At 38.0% G+C, this 12,995-nt stretch overlaps 1 protein-coding gene across 1 annotated transcript in view; it reads right to left on the bottom strand.

Moving 5' to 3' along the window:
* The window catches only part of LOC143360759 (uncharacterized), a 167,341-nt gene that overhangs the window by 57,432 nt on the left and 96,914 nt on the right, over positions 1-12,995 (bottom strand). Inside the window, exon 4 of the mRNA XM_076799874.1 lies at positions 183-304. Coding sequence (XP_076655989.1) covers positions 183-304 — 122 coding nt within the window. The remainder of the gene's footprint in view (positions 1-182; positions 305-12,995) is intronic.

The raw sequence follows: 12,995 nt of genomic DNA on the forward strand, positions 1-12,995 counted from the left end.
TCTGCAGTGTACAGATAAGTTCAGATCTATCATAGTTTATAAACTTTCTAATTTTTATTTACTGTGCGTACTACTGTACGAATTAAAATTGCAATCCAGTCAAAAATATGTGTCAGTCACATTGATTGGCAGCGTTAAAGTGAGGGGATTCGAGGGAGAGGTGTCAGCGAAGATGGATTTACCTTTCTATTGACATAGCGGTCAAAGTGACGACCGAGCAAATGGCAGACACGCTCTGCATGTAGTGCACCGACTTGCACAGGAACAGACCCATGGTCCACGTATACGAGAACAGCTTGGCGACCTGCAACACACAAGTGTCTAGTCAGAAACCTATAAAATAAAAAAAAAATTGAAAGAATTTAACGATATTATCAAATTATTCTCTGTACAGTCAGCAGATTGTGGATTTTTATGAGAAACAAAAATCATCCAAATCCACTGTACGAGATTGAATAAATGACCTTGAAACGACCTTGGCCTTCAAATGACTTTTAATAACCCCGAAAAGTTGAAAATACTACACCCTTATAATTCTTCTAATGTTTTTTGAAATTTTGTGTTCGACATATTATGTAAATATTGAAATGACCTTGACCTCTAAATGACTTTTAATAACCTTGAGAAGTTGAAAATACTATACCCTCATAATCCTTCTGTTTTTTGAAATTTTTGTGTTCGACGTATTATGTAAATATTGAAATGACCTTGGCCTTCAAATGACTTTTAATGGCCTTGAAAAGTTGAAAATACTATACCGTTATAATTCTTCTAATGTTTTTTGAAATTTTGTATTCGACGTATTATGCAAATATTGAAATGAGCTTTAAATGACTTTCAATAACCTTGAAAAGTTGAACACACTATACCCTGAAATTTTTTCTACTGTCTTTCGAAAATTTGTATTCTACGTATTAATTTTTGTCATAAATGCATAAAACCCGCCGTCTAACAATTAATAACGTACAATCAACGCGAATATGGGTTTCTTTCTGGTTTCAGCGATTCTGGGCCCATGGTATCGAGAACTATGTCACGCTGAGTCAGTCGGCTGTGAGTTTAATATTTTGAGATCCACTCTCCGCCCCCAAAGTCAATTTTCCTCTTTCGCTTTCGCCATAGATCGCGTCCCACGGCTTCGATCCGAGACGAGCGGTGAAACAATGCCATAGAAGAAGGAAAATCCGAGGGCACAATGAAACCCGCACAAAAGTGAAGGGCTGAGGACGCGGATAAAAGAAGTACAGAGAAAAGTGCCGCGAAGCTGGACGTGTTTCATCAACCCCTTTCAAGAAGAGGAGAAGGGACGGGTTATTGAAGCATGCTCTTTGAAGACGTCAACGAGCGTAAATGCCGAGGAATCTGAAACCGCGGGCTGTCCAGGCCGCGGTAAAAAATTTGCGAAAGGGTTCTGAAGGACGCGTTTAATGAAAATTTCCATCCGGTTTGCTCGGATTTTACGGTTTATGAATCCTGGACCGAGTTGGTCCAAAGATGGAAAGATAGAAATCAAATTAAACTCTGTCGGGACTCCGCCATTATTACCGCAGTTGATTTACAATTAAACCGTGGTTTTTTCCCGAGGATTCGTAGACTAGAAGAAAGCGTTTCAAGCAGGCAAGATTCCGGACAATTCTACTTTATTTTCACTTTAGAGAATCCTTTGGTAAGCAGGATATATGTTGACCTGATCCTGGAATTTACGGTACTCTGACAATGGGAACTGGGATTCGTATAATCTGCAGTTTCCTGGGATTGTTATTGCAGCTGGCTGGACCAACGAGCCATTTAATGTTTTTCAGAAAGGATTCGGAAATCAAGCTGTTTCTATCAACTAAAGTTCCATTTCTGTAGACCATTCTATGTCGTTTGCACTGCGAGAAATTTTTAAATCTGTAAAACAAATTTTCTTCCACGGTAAAACAATCGACAAAAATTCAGGTTCTCTGTTCTATCAACAATTAATCGGCATTTGTTACAAAATGCAGGTCCAACAGACACAGTAATCCTGCCATCCTGAGATTTCGTATTATCCCTACATTATGATACTGTAATTTCATTTGTTTTTCAATATTTAACTACGTTCCACCAATTCGGCCATCTTGAAACTTTTGTATATATTAGATAGGTAAGAGAACATTGTTCTTGAAGTTTTTGGAAGTGGTCACTCGAAGGCCCATCCATAAAAAATTGAATAATTCTTTTCTACCCTTAATAATTTGATCACAATTCTGAAAAAAATATATGATGCGAAGGAGGTAAATTCGAATATTTTCGTTTTTCTTCCATCTGAATATCTCAATTAACAACCGAGAAAAAAAATGATACAGTTAAGGGTATTTACCCTCGTATTATCCTTAAATGAAGGGTTAGCGAGTTAAAATTTCGGGTGATTTTCTTTCAACCTAAAACCATTGTTTTCCACACAATACCAATAAAAATTGTGGCCGCTGGACCATTGTTATCCTGCTAGGTAGTGTTCCTTCTCGAGAATTTCTCGAGAAATTTTATAATTGATTATTTCTCATTTCTCGAGAAAAACTCCAGTATTACTCAAGAAATTTAAATTTAGGAAAATTCTGATGAATCTCATTTATTTGATAACATATAAATTCTTAAATTCTCCGAAATTCTTATTTAAAACTTTAGAAAAACTGAATACTGAATTGAGTAATGAGTTTCTTGTTGTTATTAAAGAAGAAATATCTAAAAGAAGAGACAAGATTGTTGTATCCCTTATAAAATATCTGCATGATCCAGAATCTCTGCAAAAAGATTCAGAAGATACATTTTTTAATTTAACATCCAAGGCAGATATGTATAAAATGGCAAAACAAATTCTAGCAGACTTTTTGGAAAATATAACAAAGATTCTTATGAAAATAGTGAAACACTTTCAGATTCTAAGAATGAGGAACTGTCACTGGAAAAACAGTTGGAATTAGAAATTGCAGATAGCCTTCAAGAATTGAGTGTCAAGAGTTTAGCGGCAGAAGAAAATAAATTCCGGACTCTAACAAAGGAGTTCCAAATTTTTGAGTCCACTGGAAAAAGGACACCCAATCTTCAGCAACTTTTGGATGTTCCGTATACGATAAAGCCAACATCCACACAAAATGAAAGAAATTTTTCTACGGCTACAGATTTTGTTACAAAAAAGAAAAGAAGTAGATTGTCTGATTCTACATTAGACGCATTATGCTTCTTAAAGAAGTCATTTCAAAACAAAAGCGTAATGTTTCACTTGATAAAAGTTTGGTAAAAGTTTCCCAATATTTTTTTATTTTACTAAAAATTCTCGAGAATTATCGACAAATATAGTCTTCACTACTGCTAGGCCCTTTGCAGACAACTTCGCAACAATTTCTCCAGGACAATAAGATCAATTTTCCAGAGGATGAACTCGCAAAAATGGACCAGAACTATACAAGGAAGAAGCAGAAGTTCGGAAGAAGTTAAAACTCGCTCGTGGAAGCTTCGCGAGACTCTGTAGCAAAGTTAATTGAACCGTTAATACGGTCATTAAGGTAATTGCGGCTCGAAGACGGTACAGAAAGAATCAAAGAAAGAACAATAGGGTGGGAGGAAGTACTGGAGGAAAAGGGCTTCCCTTCCACGTATGAACCACGGCGAGGGCTCGCCGATGAAGCCAAGGAATTAAGCGCCGCGATCCTCGTTTCTAATTTGGTCCTGCGGAGGTCCATGGGGAACGGTAAGCGTCTCACAGAGATAAGAGGACCGCAGCAACAAGGCTCTGATCTCGATTGCTCGAGTTACGGTCTTTCGGAAATGCCACGGGCCGATGGGAGTCGCTCGACGGAACTGCCGGCATTAACGAATTTACCGGGAATTTCGCTCGACCGAAATTTTAACGGCAATTATTGGACAATTTTGCGCCCGGTTATTCGACGGATCGATGTTCGGTGAAAAAGCGCCGATCGCCGGAACGAAAAAGTGGTGACCCGATTGCCGGAGAAATTATTTGCCAGTCCGGAAACGAAATCAAAGAACAGCATTGCGGGAATACTGCCAGAAAAGTTCAAAGAAACGACCGTCGAGAAATTATGGTCGAATTGTTTATGCAAAAGCTACATAGATATTTATTTCTTTTCTTAATAATCGTAATCGGATGAAAATGATGCAACAGAATTTCTAAATTCATTGAAAATTCATTGAAAATGAAAGTAGTAGAATGTAAACAGTCAAATATCGCAGCAACGGTAAGCTTTAGGACAAATACACTTCAGTACTCGCATTGTATTGTTTGAAATAACCAAGATATTCAAGTGGACAAGACTCGTGGGACACACTGTATGCTACAAATACTTTAAACAAATCACAGTTTATCACTACAGTTCGTATTCTTAATATATTTCTCAGTTGAAGTAGAATACACAGTATTTTAGTTGGATGCCTGACTTATCGTTTACTCGTACTACTGAAAAATTCGTATCCAGTAGAGAAAGACTTGCACCGATCACTGCAGACTTTCTCTCCACTGGTACCAATCGGATCAAGTGAAGAACTGTCTTCCGTATCATTGTTAACAGTTAATTACCATTTTTCGATTCCCATTGTTTTCTACAAAATTTTCTTGTGGCATCTTTACGAAGACATATTCTTTAGCAGAATCATTTTAGAAAAATGCCTCGAAGGTCGGTACTGATCAAATAAAGCTGGAGACCATCTTCCACGTCGTCGCCAAAGGTAAACAAACATATTTTAATTTACGGATCGCAATTTTCTCGAGGTTGTTTTAATGTAGACTCAAGGCTCATATTCGTCGTCGAGCTCGTCGGAGAACGTCTACGTATTGTTTGTCTGTCGCTGTTGCCGGCTCATTCAACACCGTGAGTACTTTTGCTATTTGCTCCTGCTGATTGCCTCGACTGAGTCCGCGCTCATCCGCTTCCGTTTCTCTCTTTGCCGACATCCTGGAACTCTAATACTGACAAAAACTATTCGATCGAGCTGGCAAACCGTGCATCTCAATCATCATTGAAGTATCGGACCGGGAAAATGCTTTCTTCGATTCCAAATACTGCTGCATAAATAAAATAATATAAACGCGTACTCCTGATCCTTCCGAACTACAGCTTCAGATTCAATAATTTTTCTTTCTGGAATCATTACTGAGCTTCTTACAATTTTTAATCGGCAACTGTGACATTATTATCTTTCTTTTTTTAGTAATAACTCAAATAAATGCGTGACGAATTAATTAATTATAACTTTGTTTTTTAAATGCAAATATTCACCTGCCCCCTTGCATATTGTGTAGTTTCTTAGACCCTACTGTAAGTAACATATTCTCGTATTGTTTGAAATACCGCAGGCCGCGTGTTGAAATAAGCTTCGAATGTGTTGTATTCTTACGATTTACAATAATTGAGATATTCTGAAGTTGGGGAACGACTTGACGCACAGTGTGACGAATGGCCTTTTTAGCTGGACAAAATTAACTTTCAAATAAACAAAAACTAACTGTGCTAATATAATCTAAAATAACTATGTATTAAAACCCTTGAATATTAAAACTTAAAATTCTTTAGTTGTATGTTTACAGAGCGTGTAAACTTCACCTAAAAGACGAACACCTAACCTATAAATGAATGGGCACGTTTCCATACGCGCTGGAAATATGTTAAAATGTACTAAGGAGTGTTTAAATTTCCTATATATGATGGATATAACATCTCAAAACATGTATTTTCACTTTAGTAATTCCAAATTATCGATAACATTCCTCTATTTTTGTAAATTAAGTGTCAAAGACGGTACTTATTTTTCCACAGAAACGCCCGTGTTACTACTCTTCGTTAATGAATTAGTATATGGTCCACGTCGGTCCACGCGATGATTTTTACATATAATAAAGTAGAGATTCTCTACTTTATTTTAATACCAAAATTGGCATGCGGAACATTGCAGAACTATACTAATTTTTACAATGAAGTTACGTCGTTTTACGTACACGCTCGTGACAATCATAGCTCGGGCCGGGCGTTTCGAACGCAGCCGATGCCGATTGCCGTCGCCACTTATTGTTAGCGGTTTGTTTAGTATACTCGTTGAAACCTATGGATTGGTCTCATTCATTGTATATTGTAGGAATAAACAATGATAAGATCCCCGAGTTTTCCTCTGAACTTTCTTCGTATGAAAATTCGTTTCTTCAGTCTCAGAGTGATCAGCGTGCAGTGTACATCTCCCTTGCGTTTTTCTTATATCTTTCAGTTTCGTTATTTTTATCGTTGTTGTTGTTGTATTGTTATTGTTATAATTACTGTGATTGTTGTTACTGTTTTATTTGTTACGTTATCACTTTATACGTGAAAACGTTACAACAAAATCTTCCTTAGACATAATCAGGTACGTTGAATCAAAAATTTCATCCCTTATAAAAATTATGAAAAGTTTGAATAGGAAATACAAATTTTTCGATTAATCTAAACAAATTGGTATAAACAACACAAGCTTATACTAAACCAAAGAATAATCCTTTCCCGTTAGAATATCTCTGAATCTCCAAAAAGTAACATTTACCATAACTTTTCCAAAATTACATTCTTTTTGTGGATAATTAAAAATGACGTCTTCTTTGATAATATCTAGTACTTGTTAAATCATTCTGTGTTACATAGGTCCATTACTAACTTTGTTGTATTTTATATTTAATTATAAATCGCTTAAAATATATTGTTTAATTAACAAAAACCAACTAAATGTTGTAAAAAATTAATAACTATTCATATTTTATACAACTGTAAACGTATTAATCGATAGATATAGAAAAATAGGCGATTCAGAATTTTCTCCAGCTAAAAAGGCCATTCGTGACACTGTGTGACGACTCGAAAATCCAAAAAACGAGAATGTGTAGGCGGAGCACACGGCGCAATCAATTCGCTGAAACCGAACGCGCGTGGATTTAATTATGCCGGGCCAACGTGCTGATCAACACTCGCGCGGCGTTCTCGAGCGCCTTGTAAATCGACCGAAACGATATTTACGCCTTGTAAATAATTTTGTTAGGCGATATGCGAGGCTGTAGGAATTCTCACGGCAATTCCCGCGGTATTCTACGCTTTCGTGCAATCGAATGAAACGGCTTCGGGCGCGCACGCTGCTAACTCGATGAAACGCTTCTAGAGCCCGGGAATACAGCACTGTCAAGCTCCACCGAAAACAGATAGTAGGAAACATAACCGAACCGGTGACGAAAGCTATTATATTCGCGATCATGCGTTACTCTAAACGGAAGAGAAATTTTCGACGGCGCACAGTGGTCCGGATCGGAAAAGTAAGTGACATTTAGCCCAAAAAACGAACATTATTTCTTATATGTCCATGGACCTCGAAAATGAAAAAATTAGTACAATCGAATGAATATTACAGTTGTAATAAACATTGAAACTTGGACGTTTTAAGAACAGCATTTTTCGCCACAAAAATTGCTACTCTTTAATGCGATATCCTGACGCTCCTATTTAATATTTTCTATCGATTTGTTTTTTTTTTTAATTGAAGAGCAGACTTTTGCGATGGAAATTGATATCATTTAATAATGATTACTGTAAATGATCTATTTAAAAAATAATATTGAATACAGGAGGGAACATTTGGAAAATTGTTTACGTTCAGAAAGACAGATCTGCTATGTTTCAAAAAATTCCGTATCCGGACAAATCGGAACATTGTTAATATATTTTTCCCTGCATAGTGATGCAAAAATCGTGAACCCCCTGAAACCACTTTACAAGTTATTGTTGTTCAAACTTCGCGACGCGTCTTACGGTACATGTATACATTCGTATATTTGATTAAATGTTCTTTAAATATGTACATTTTTACAATAATTTCATTGCAATGTCTCTAATAGTTCAAAAGTTATAACAACATGTCACTTACTTTTCCGAAATTTTTCAGAATGTTTTAGTTTCAGGTGCCAGGCAAAAATTGATTCTCCTAAACAACCTTGTGAGAGCGTTCAATATTCATCAAGGCGAGTTTTAAGAGCGGCACGAATGAAAGAAGAGCATGAGCTGAGCCAGGATTATCGGATCGTCAGCATGAACAGAAAAGAACTTGTTAACCACGCGAGTTAGAAGAAATTGTTTAGAATATTTTCATAAAATCTGCCGGAGAATATGTAATTTTGCTGAGAATCTTGTTTGAATATTTTAATCATAGCATGAAGAAAGTACGAGCATGAATTGGGAACCGTCGTATTAATAGCATGCTAGACGCATCCCGTTGGCATAAGGACACTGATTGACATTAACGCCGTTAACGCAAAGTTTAATCGATTCAGGTAATTCAACCCAGTTAAGGGTAATGCGATTATTATACGAGTCTGATCATGGTACAGAAGATTGGGTTCTTTGTCTCGATCTGGGAACGAAGCTTGAACTCTGCTTTCGTTCTCGGGTTAATTACCAGAGGAAATGGAAAATGACTAGGATATCGAGAAAACGGCGTGCACTGTCGAGAAGTGCAGTATTTCGATACTTTTGCAATAATCTCCTGGCAGTCCGATGCGCGACGTCTGTCAATTGCAGGTTCTGTTTCGATAAGCTGTTTTTACGAACCAATCCAGAGAGCACAATGAAACGATTTATTCCCCCGATTATTTCTGACTGCGCGATTGACGTTTCATTTCAGTCGCCTCCTGATTATCACGAAGAAACGATTGCAACGGTACGGCTGTAACGTAATTCGAGATTGGTTCGGCGCTCGACCAATTAGCGTTCCGGTAATTAGCTAACTATGGGCAACGCTGATCGGAACCGATACTCGAGAGATAATTGATCTAACGTCGCGCCGTGATTACACGCTGTTTAGGCCCGTGGATGTTCGTCTGTATCTTGTTGCTGTGCCGGTGGAAAACGTCGATGTTATTATATAATGAAATGGACGCGTGAATTGCTGCGATTTACCAAGAATTTTCCGGACCGGAAAATTTCATAAAGAATTCCTCGGAAAATATTTCCACCATCGAAGGAGCCTAAATGAAAATGATTTAGTACCCCGTAAAAGAATTTCTCCTGTCAATATTTCCATTCGGTGCCGTTCATTTTTCCACACAATTTCTTCGTAACACGGCGAGGCGTCCGCTCTCCATTTGTAATGCATATGCAAATTCAGAGTGTCAACAAGGTCTGCACAGCTCGAACATTTGAATTTTCCATCGGCGCCGGAAAATCGTCCTTTCGCTGACCACTGGACTGTGAAACTTTATACAGATTCGTATGTTTTTTAACGAACTCGAACATGCGAACGCGAGACAAATTGTGCTCCAGGCGTCGTCGTTGCAGAAGATGCAATTTTCTTCAGGCAAGGCTGCAGTAAATATGAAATCGAATAATACATCCAACTCTATTAGATTCTTCGTTTAAAGTTTCCTGACGACCTTGTGCATCTTATACATTTACATTAAAAATGAATCGGTGAGAAACAAAATTTGTAAGAACATTGTTTAACGTTTTTAGTGACAACCTGGTAGCCTCAAAGACAGCATAAAATCAAAGTAATGTATTGAATGCAATAAACATTGAAATGTTAAGATTTGAGATCACTCTTCCAACCTTCTTGCATTTAACACCCTCTAACCAAATTTTCTACACTCGACACATTGACGCAAAACTTTATTCATAAATTGAAATAATTCCTTCTCCCATTTTATGGAGGCTAGGCCATACAGGGTGTTCATTCGAAAACTTTCCAGCCGAATATCTCGAAAAGTATGAAAGATGTTAAATAATGTAAATCACGTGTCCAGTTTTTTATTTGGGTAGCATCTTCAAGGTCATTTGAAGGTCAACCTTATTTTTTCAAATGGAAACCTATATTTTTTATTATGGGATCTTATTGTGCGTAAAAAGACCAGCAATTTTCGTAGGACACTTTTTTTTATCCGCGCACTAGCTTCGGAGATATTTAAAGAGAAGTAGTGCGAGGCATATTATTGTGTAAAATTGTTTAACGCAAATCGTTGATGTTTGTACTAGCACGTACCGTTTGAAAACAAAATTGTCCTCTACTGATTCTCTTGATTATGTTGTCTGTCTTTCAATATAAGATTGTACTATTTAGTCTTAAATTGTAGTGTACTTGTATTAATATAATATTAATAGTCGTTAATTGTATAAAATGGTGTACTCTTTAGAAGAACAATAGAAATAATTTTTATTTATGGAGCCGATGAGTGTTGCTCGTCGAACTGCTGCTACGTTTAATGAGAGACATCCTGATACACATGTTTCTCGTACGTACGTGTTACAATTAGTTGCAAAGTTTGAGGAAACAGGATCGGTGACAAATTTGAAAAGAAACCAGCCAAAATTCATAAAAGAAGCCGATCAAATCGAAATTATAGAACAGTTTAATCCTACTAGTTCAATTCGACAAGTTTCAACGGTAACTGGTGTATCAGATCAGTGCATAAATTTTTTAAACATAACAAGTTTCATCCTCATGAAATGCAATTGCATCAAAAGTTATTGGAAGATGACTTGTGAGGAATTAACCAGTTTCCATTTGAAGAAACGAAGTTGACCTTCAAATGACCTTGAAAACGCCACCCAAATAAAAAACTGATACCGCCCCTCTCTTTCCCCCTCGAAATCCTTGGACACGTGTTTCACACTTTTTTAATATCTCTCATACTTTTCGAGATATTCGGCTTGAAAGTCAAATTTCATCCACTCATTTTTCCAATAAATGCATGAAATCCGCAGTACTTAAATTTTCATTTTGCGCGGTCTTTTTAAATTTTCATTTTACACCTGCGGTCCAGTCATCAATCCAACGAAATCGACGGTACTGTGTCCACCTCAGAACACAGTAAAAAATATTTCACAATTTTCAACGAACCTTTCCAAGCCATAAATGCGCGTCAACAATATTGCAACGTCCTTAGCTTGCGGATTGAAAAACCTTCGGGGCGATGATGAGCGAGATTATTCGAGGATTATGCTAGCATGGCAAAGAGTGTTCGAAGGGACTGCAGGGAGAGGGGAGTGGGGTTAAAGCTATGGACAAACGTAATCTCTTTAACCGAGGGCTCGCACTAATCAAGTTAAACCGTCGTTTATTATCGTGCGTTGTTATTTTCCGTGTTGTTGCCGTCGCGTCATCATCGCATTACGCGACAACAGGCTTGTCGATGCATCGTTCGGGATCGATATAACCCGCGACGATATTGCATTTCCGACCTTGCGTCGCGGTCGCAGGCAGTTGTTATGCAACAGACGGCTGGAACGTCATGCTGGGACGAATCGAGCACAGCATAGTATAGCATTGCAGAAGAGATGAGAGCATAACGGAGTGCAGCGAGCGTAATTCGTGGAACCCGAGATCCTGGTCGCGAAATGAAAATTGCCTTGAGCTCGCCCGACCGGCCTGCAACCCGAGTAACTTGTTGATCCCGTCGCGTTGATTGCGAATTGTTGTTGTATTTCGGGTGTTTATGCAGATCCGCGGCTTCGTAAATTACTCTGGCGAGACGTTCAATTACACCGCGATCCGCGCGTATGGCTGCACGCCATCGTTCGCCAGTTATGCGAATCGAATGTCTTTCGCGGATTTAATCGGCTACTTTTCTGATTGCTAGCGTTTCGAGCCCGATTTGATACAGGGAATGTATGAAATGTGATTATGAATTAAATTGGTCGACATTGTTTTTTAGAAGCGGAGGAACGGCCAATAAAATTGATGTTGCGCATCAAATATACGGGAGATTAAAGGATGAGCAGGAAGATTTCGTCGAAGTTCTGCGTTTGCTCCTGATTTAATAATCCCTCTTAAGCCACGAAGAAAGTTCTTCTTCTTTGGGACGGTACTTTACGAGGCGATCGATGGGAAATTAGCATAAGAACCCGCAATCTGATCATCGCAGCTCCCAGCCGAATAAAATAACACAAAAATGTTGGGGCGCACTTTAAAAATTAATTCTGAGAATTGTTATCAATGCTGGTTATCATTGTTAGCTGGTTCGAGTATTCCCAATTTGTGCGGGATCTTCGAAATGCAAGAAAAATGCACCGGCGATCGGAACGCAGTTCGAATAACTCGAGTGCAAGTGCATTTGAGGTGAGTACTCGAGTTCAATCGTTTTTTCCGATTTCCGGACGCGCTAATCGCATTTTAGGATCATCAAAGCCGGCAACTAGAAATTAGCCAGGTGAAACAAGCGAATTTTCAGGGGACCATGAACGCCATTGGGAAACAGCGCAATATTGCAACAGGATAATTAGCATACAGCGCGGTTCATTCGGCCGCCAGTGTGCCCCGTTACGGTTTAATTAAGCGACTCCTCGGTTATCAAGGGCTGAACGAGAAATTTTAACGGTCGACCACCTATCCGATCCCTCTATGATCGACCTCTGTTTGACCCCTCTGTTGATCGTCGATCGTCCCCGAAAAATAATTTAATGAAACCCAACTTACGATAAGCGAAAACCATGTTTCAAAAACAGCTCACAGCTAAACTGAACAATTTTTACACATTTACAGCTGGTACTAGTTTGTAAAAAATTTAACAGGGTTCGACACAACTTTTGTTCTATTTTTAATTATTCGAAAATCCTACTGTTTAATTTCCTACTGCAATCTGGACGAGAGACAGCTCACAGCTAAACTGAGCAATTTTTACACATTTACAGCTGGTACTAGTTTGTAAAAAATTTAACAAGGTTCGACACAACTTTTGTTCCATTTTTAATTATTCGAAAATCCTACTGTTTAATTTCCTACGGCAATCTGGACGAGAGACAGCTCACAGCTAAACTGAGCAATTTTTACACATTTACAGCTGGTACTAATTTGTAAAAAATTTAACAGGGTTCGACACAACTTTTGTTCTATTTTTAATTGTTCGAAAATCCTACTGTTTAATTTCCTACTGCAATCTGGACGAGAGACAGCTCACAGCTAAACTGAGCAATTTTTACACATTTACAGCTGGTACTAATTTGTAAAAAATTTAACAGGGT

Source organism: Halictus rubicundus, chromosome 1, assembly GCF_050948215.1.
Source record: "Halictus rubicundus isolate RS-2024b chromosome 1, iyHalRubi1_principal, whole genome shotgun sequence".
Taxonomy (NCBI): domain Eukaryota; kingdom Metazoa; phylum Arthropoda; class Insecta; order Hymenoptera; family Halictidae; genus Halictus; species Halictus rubicundus.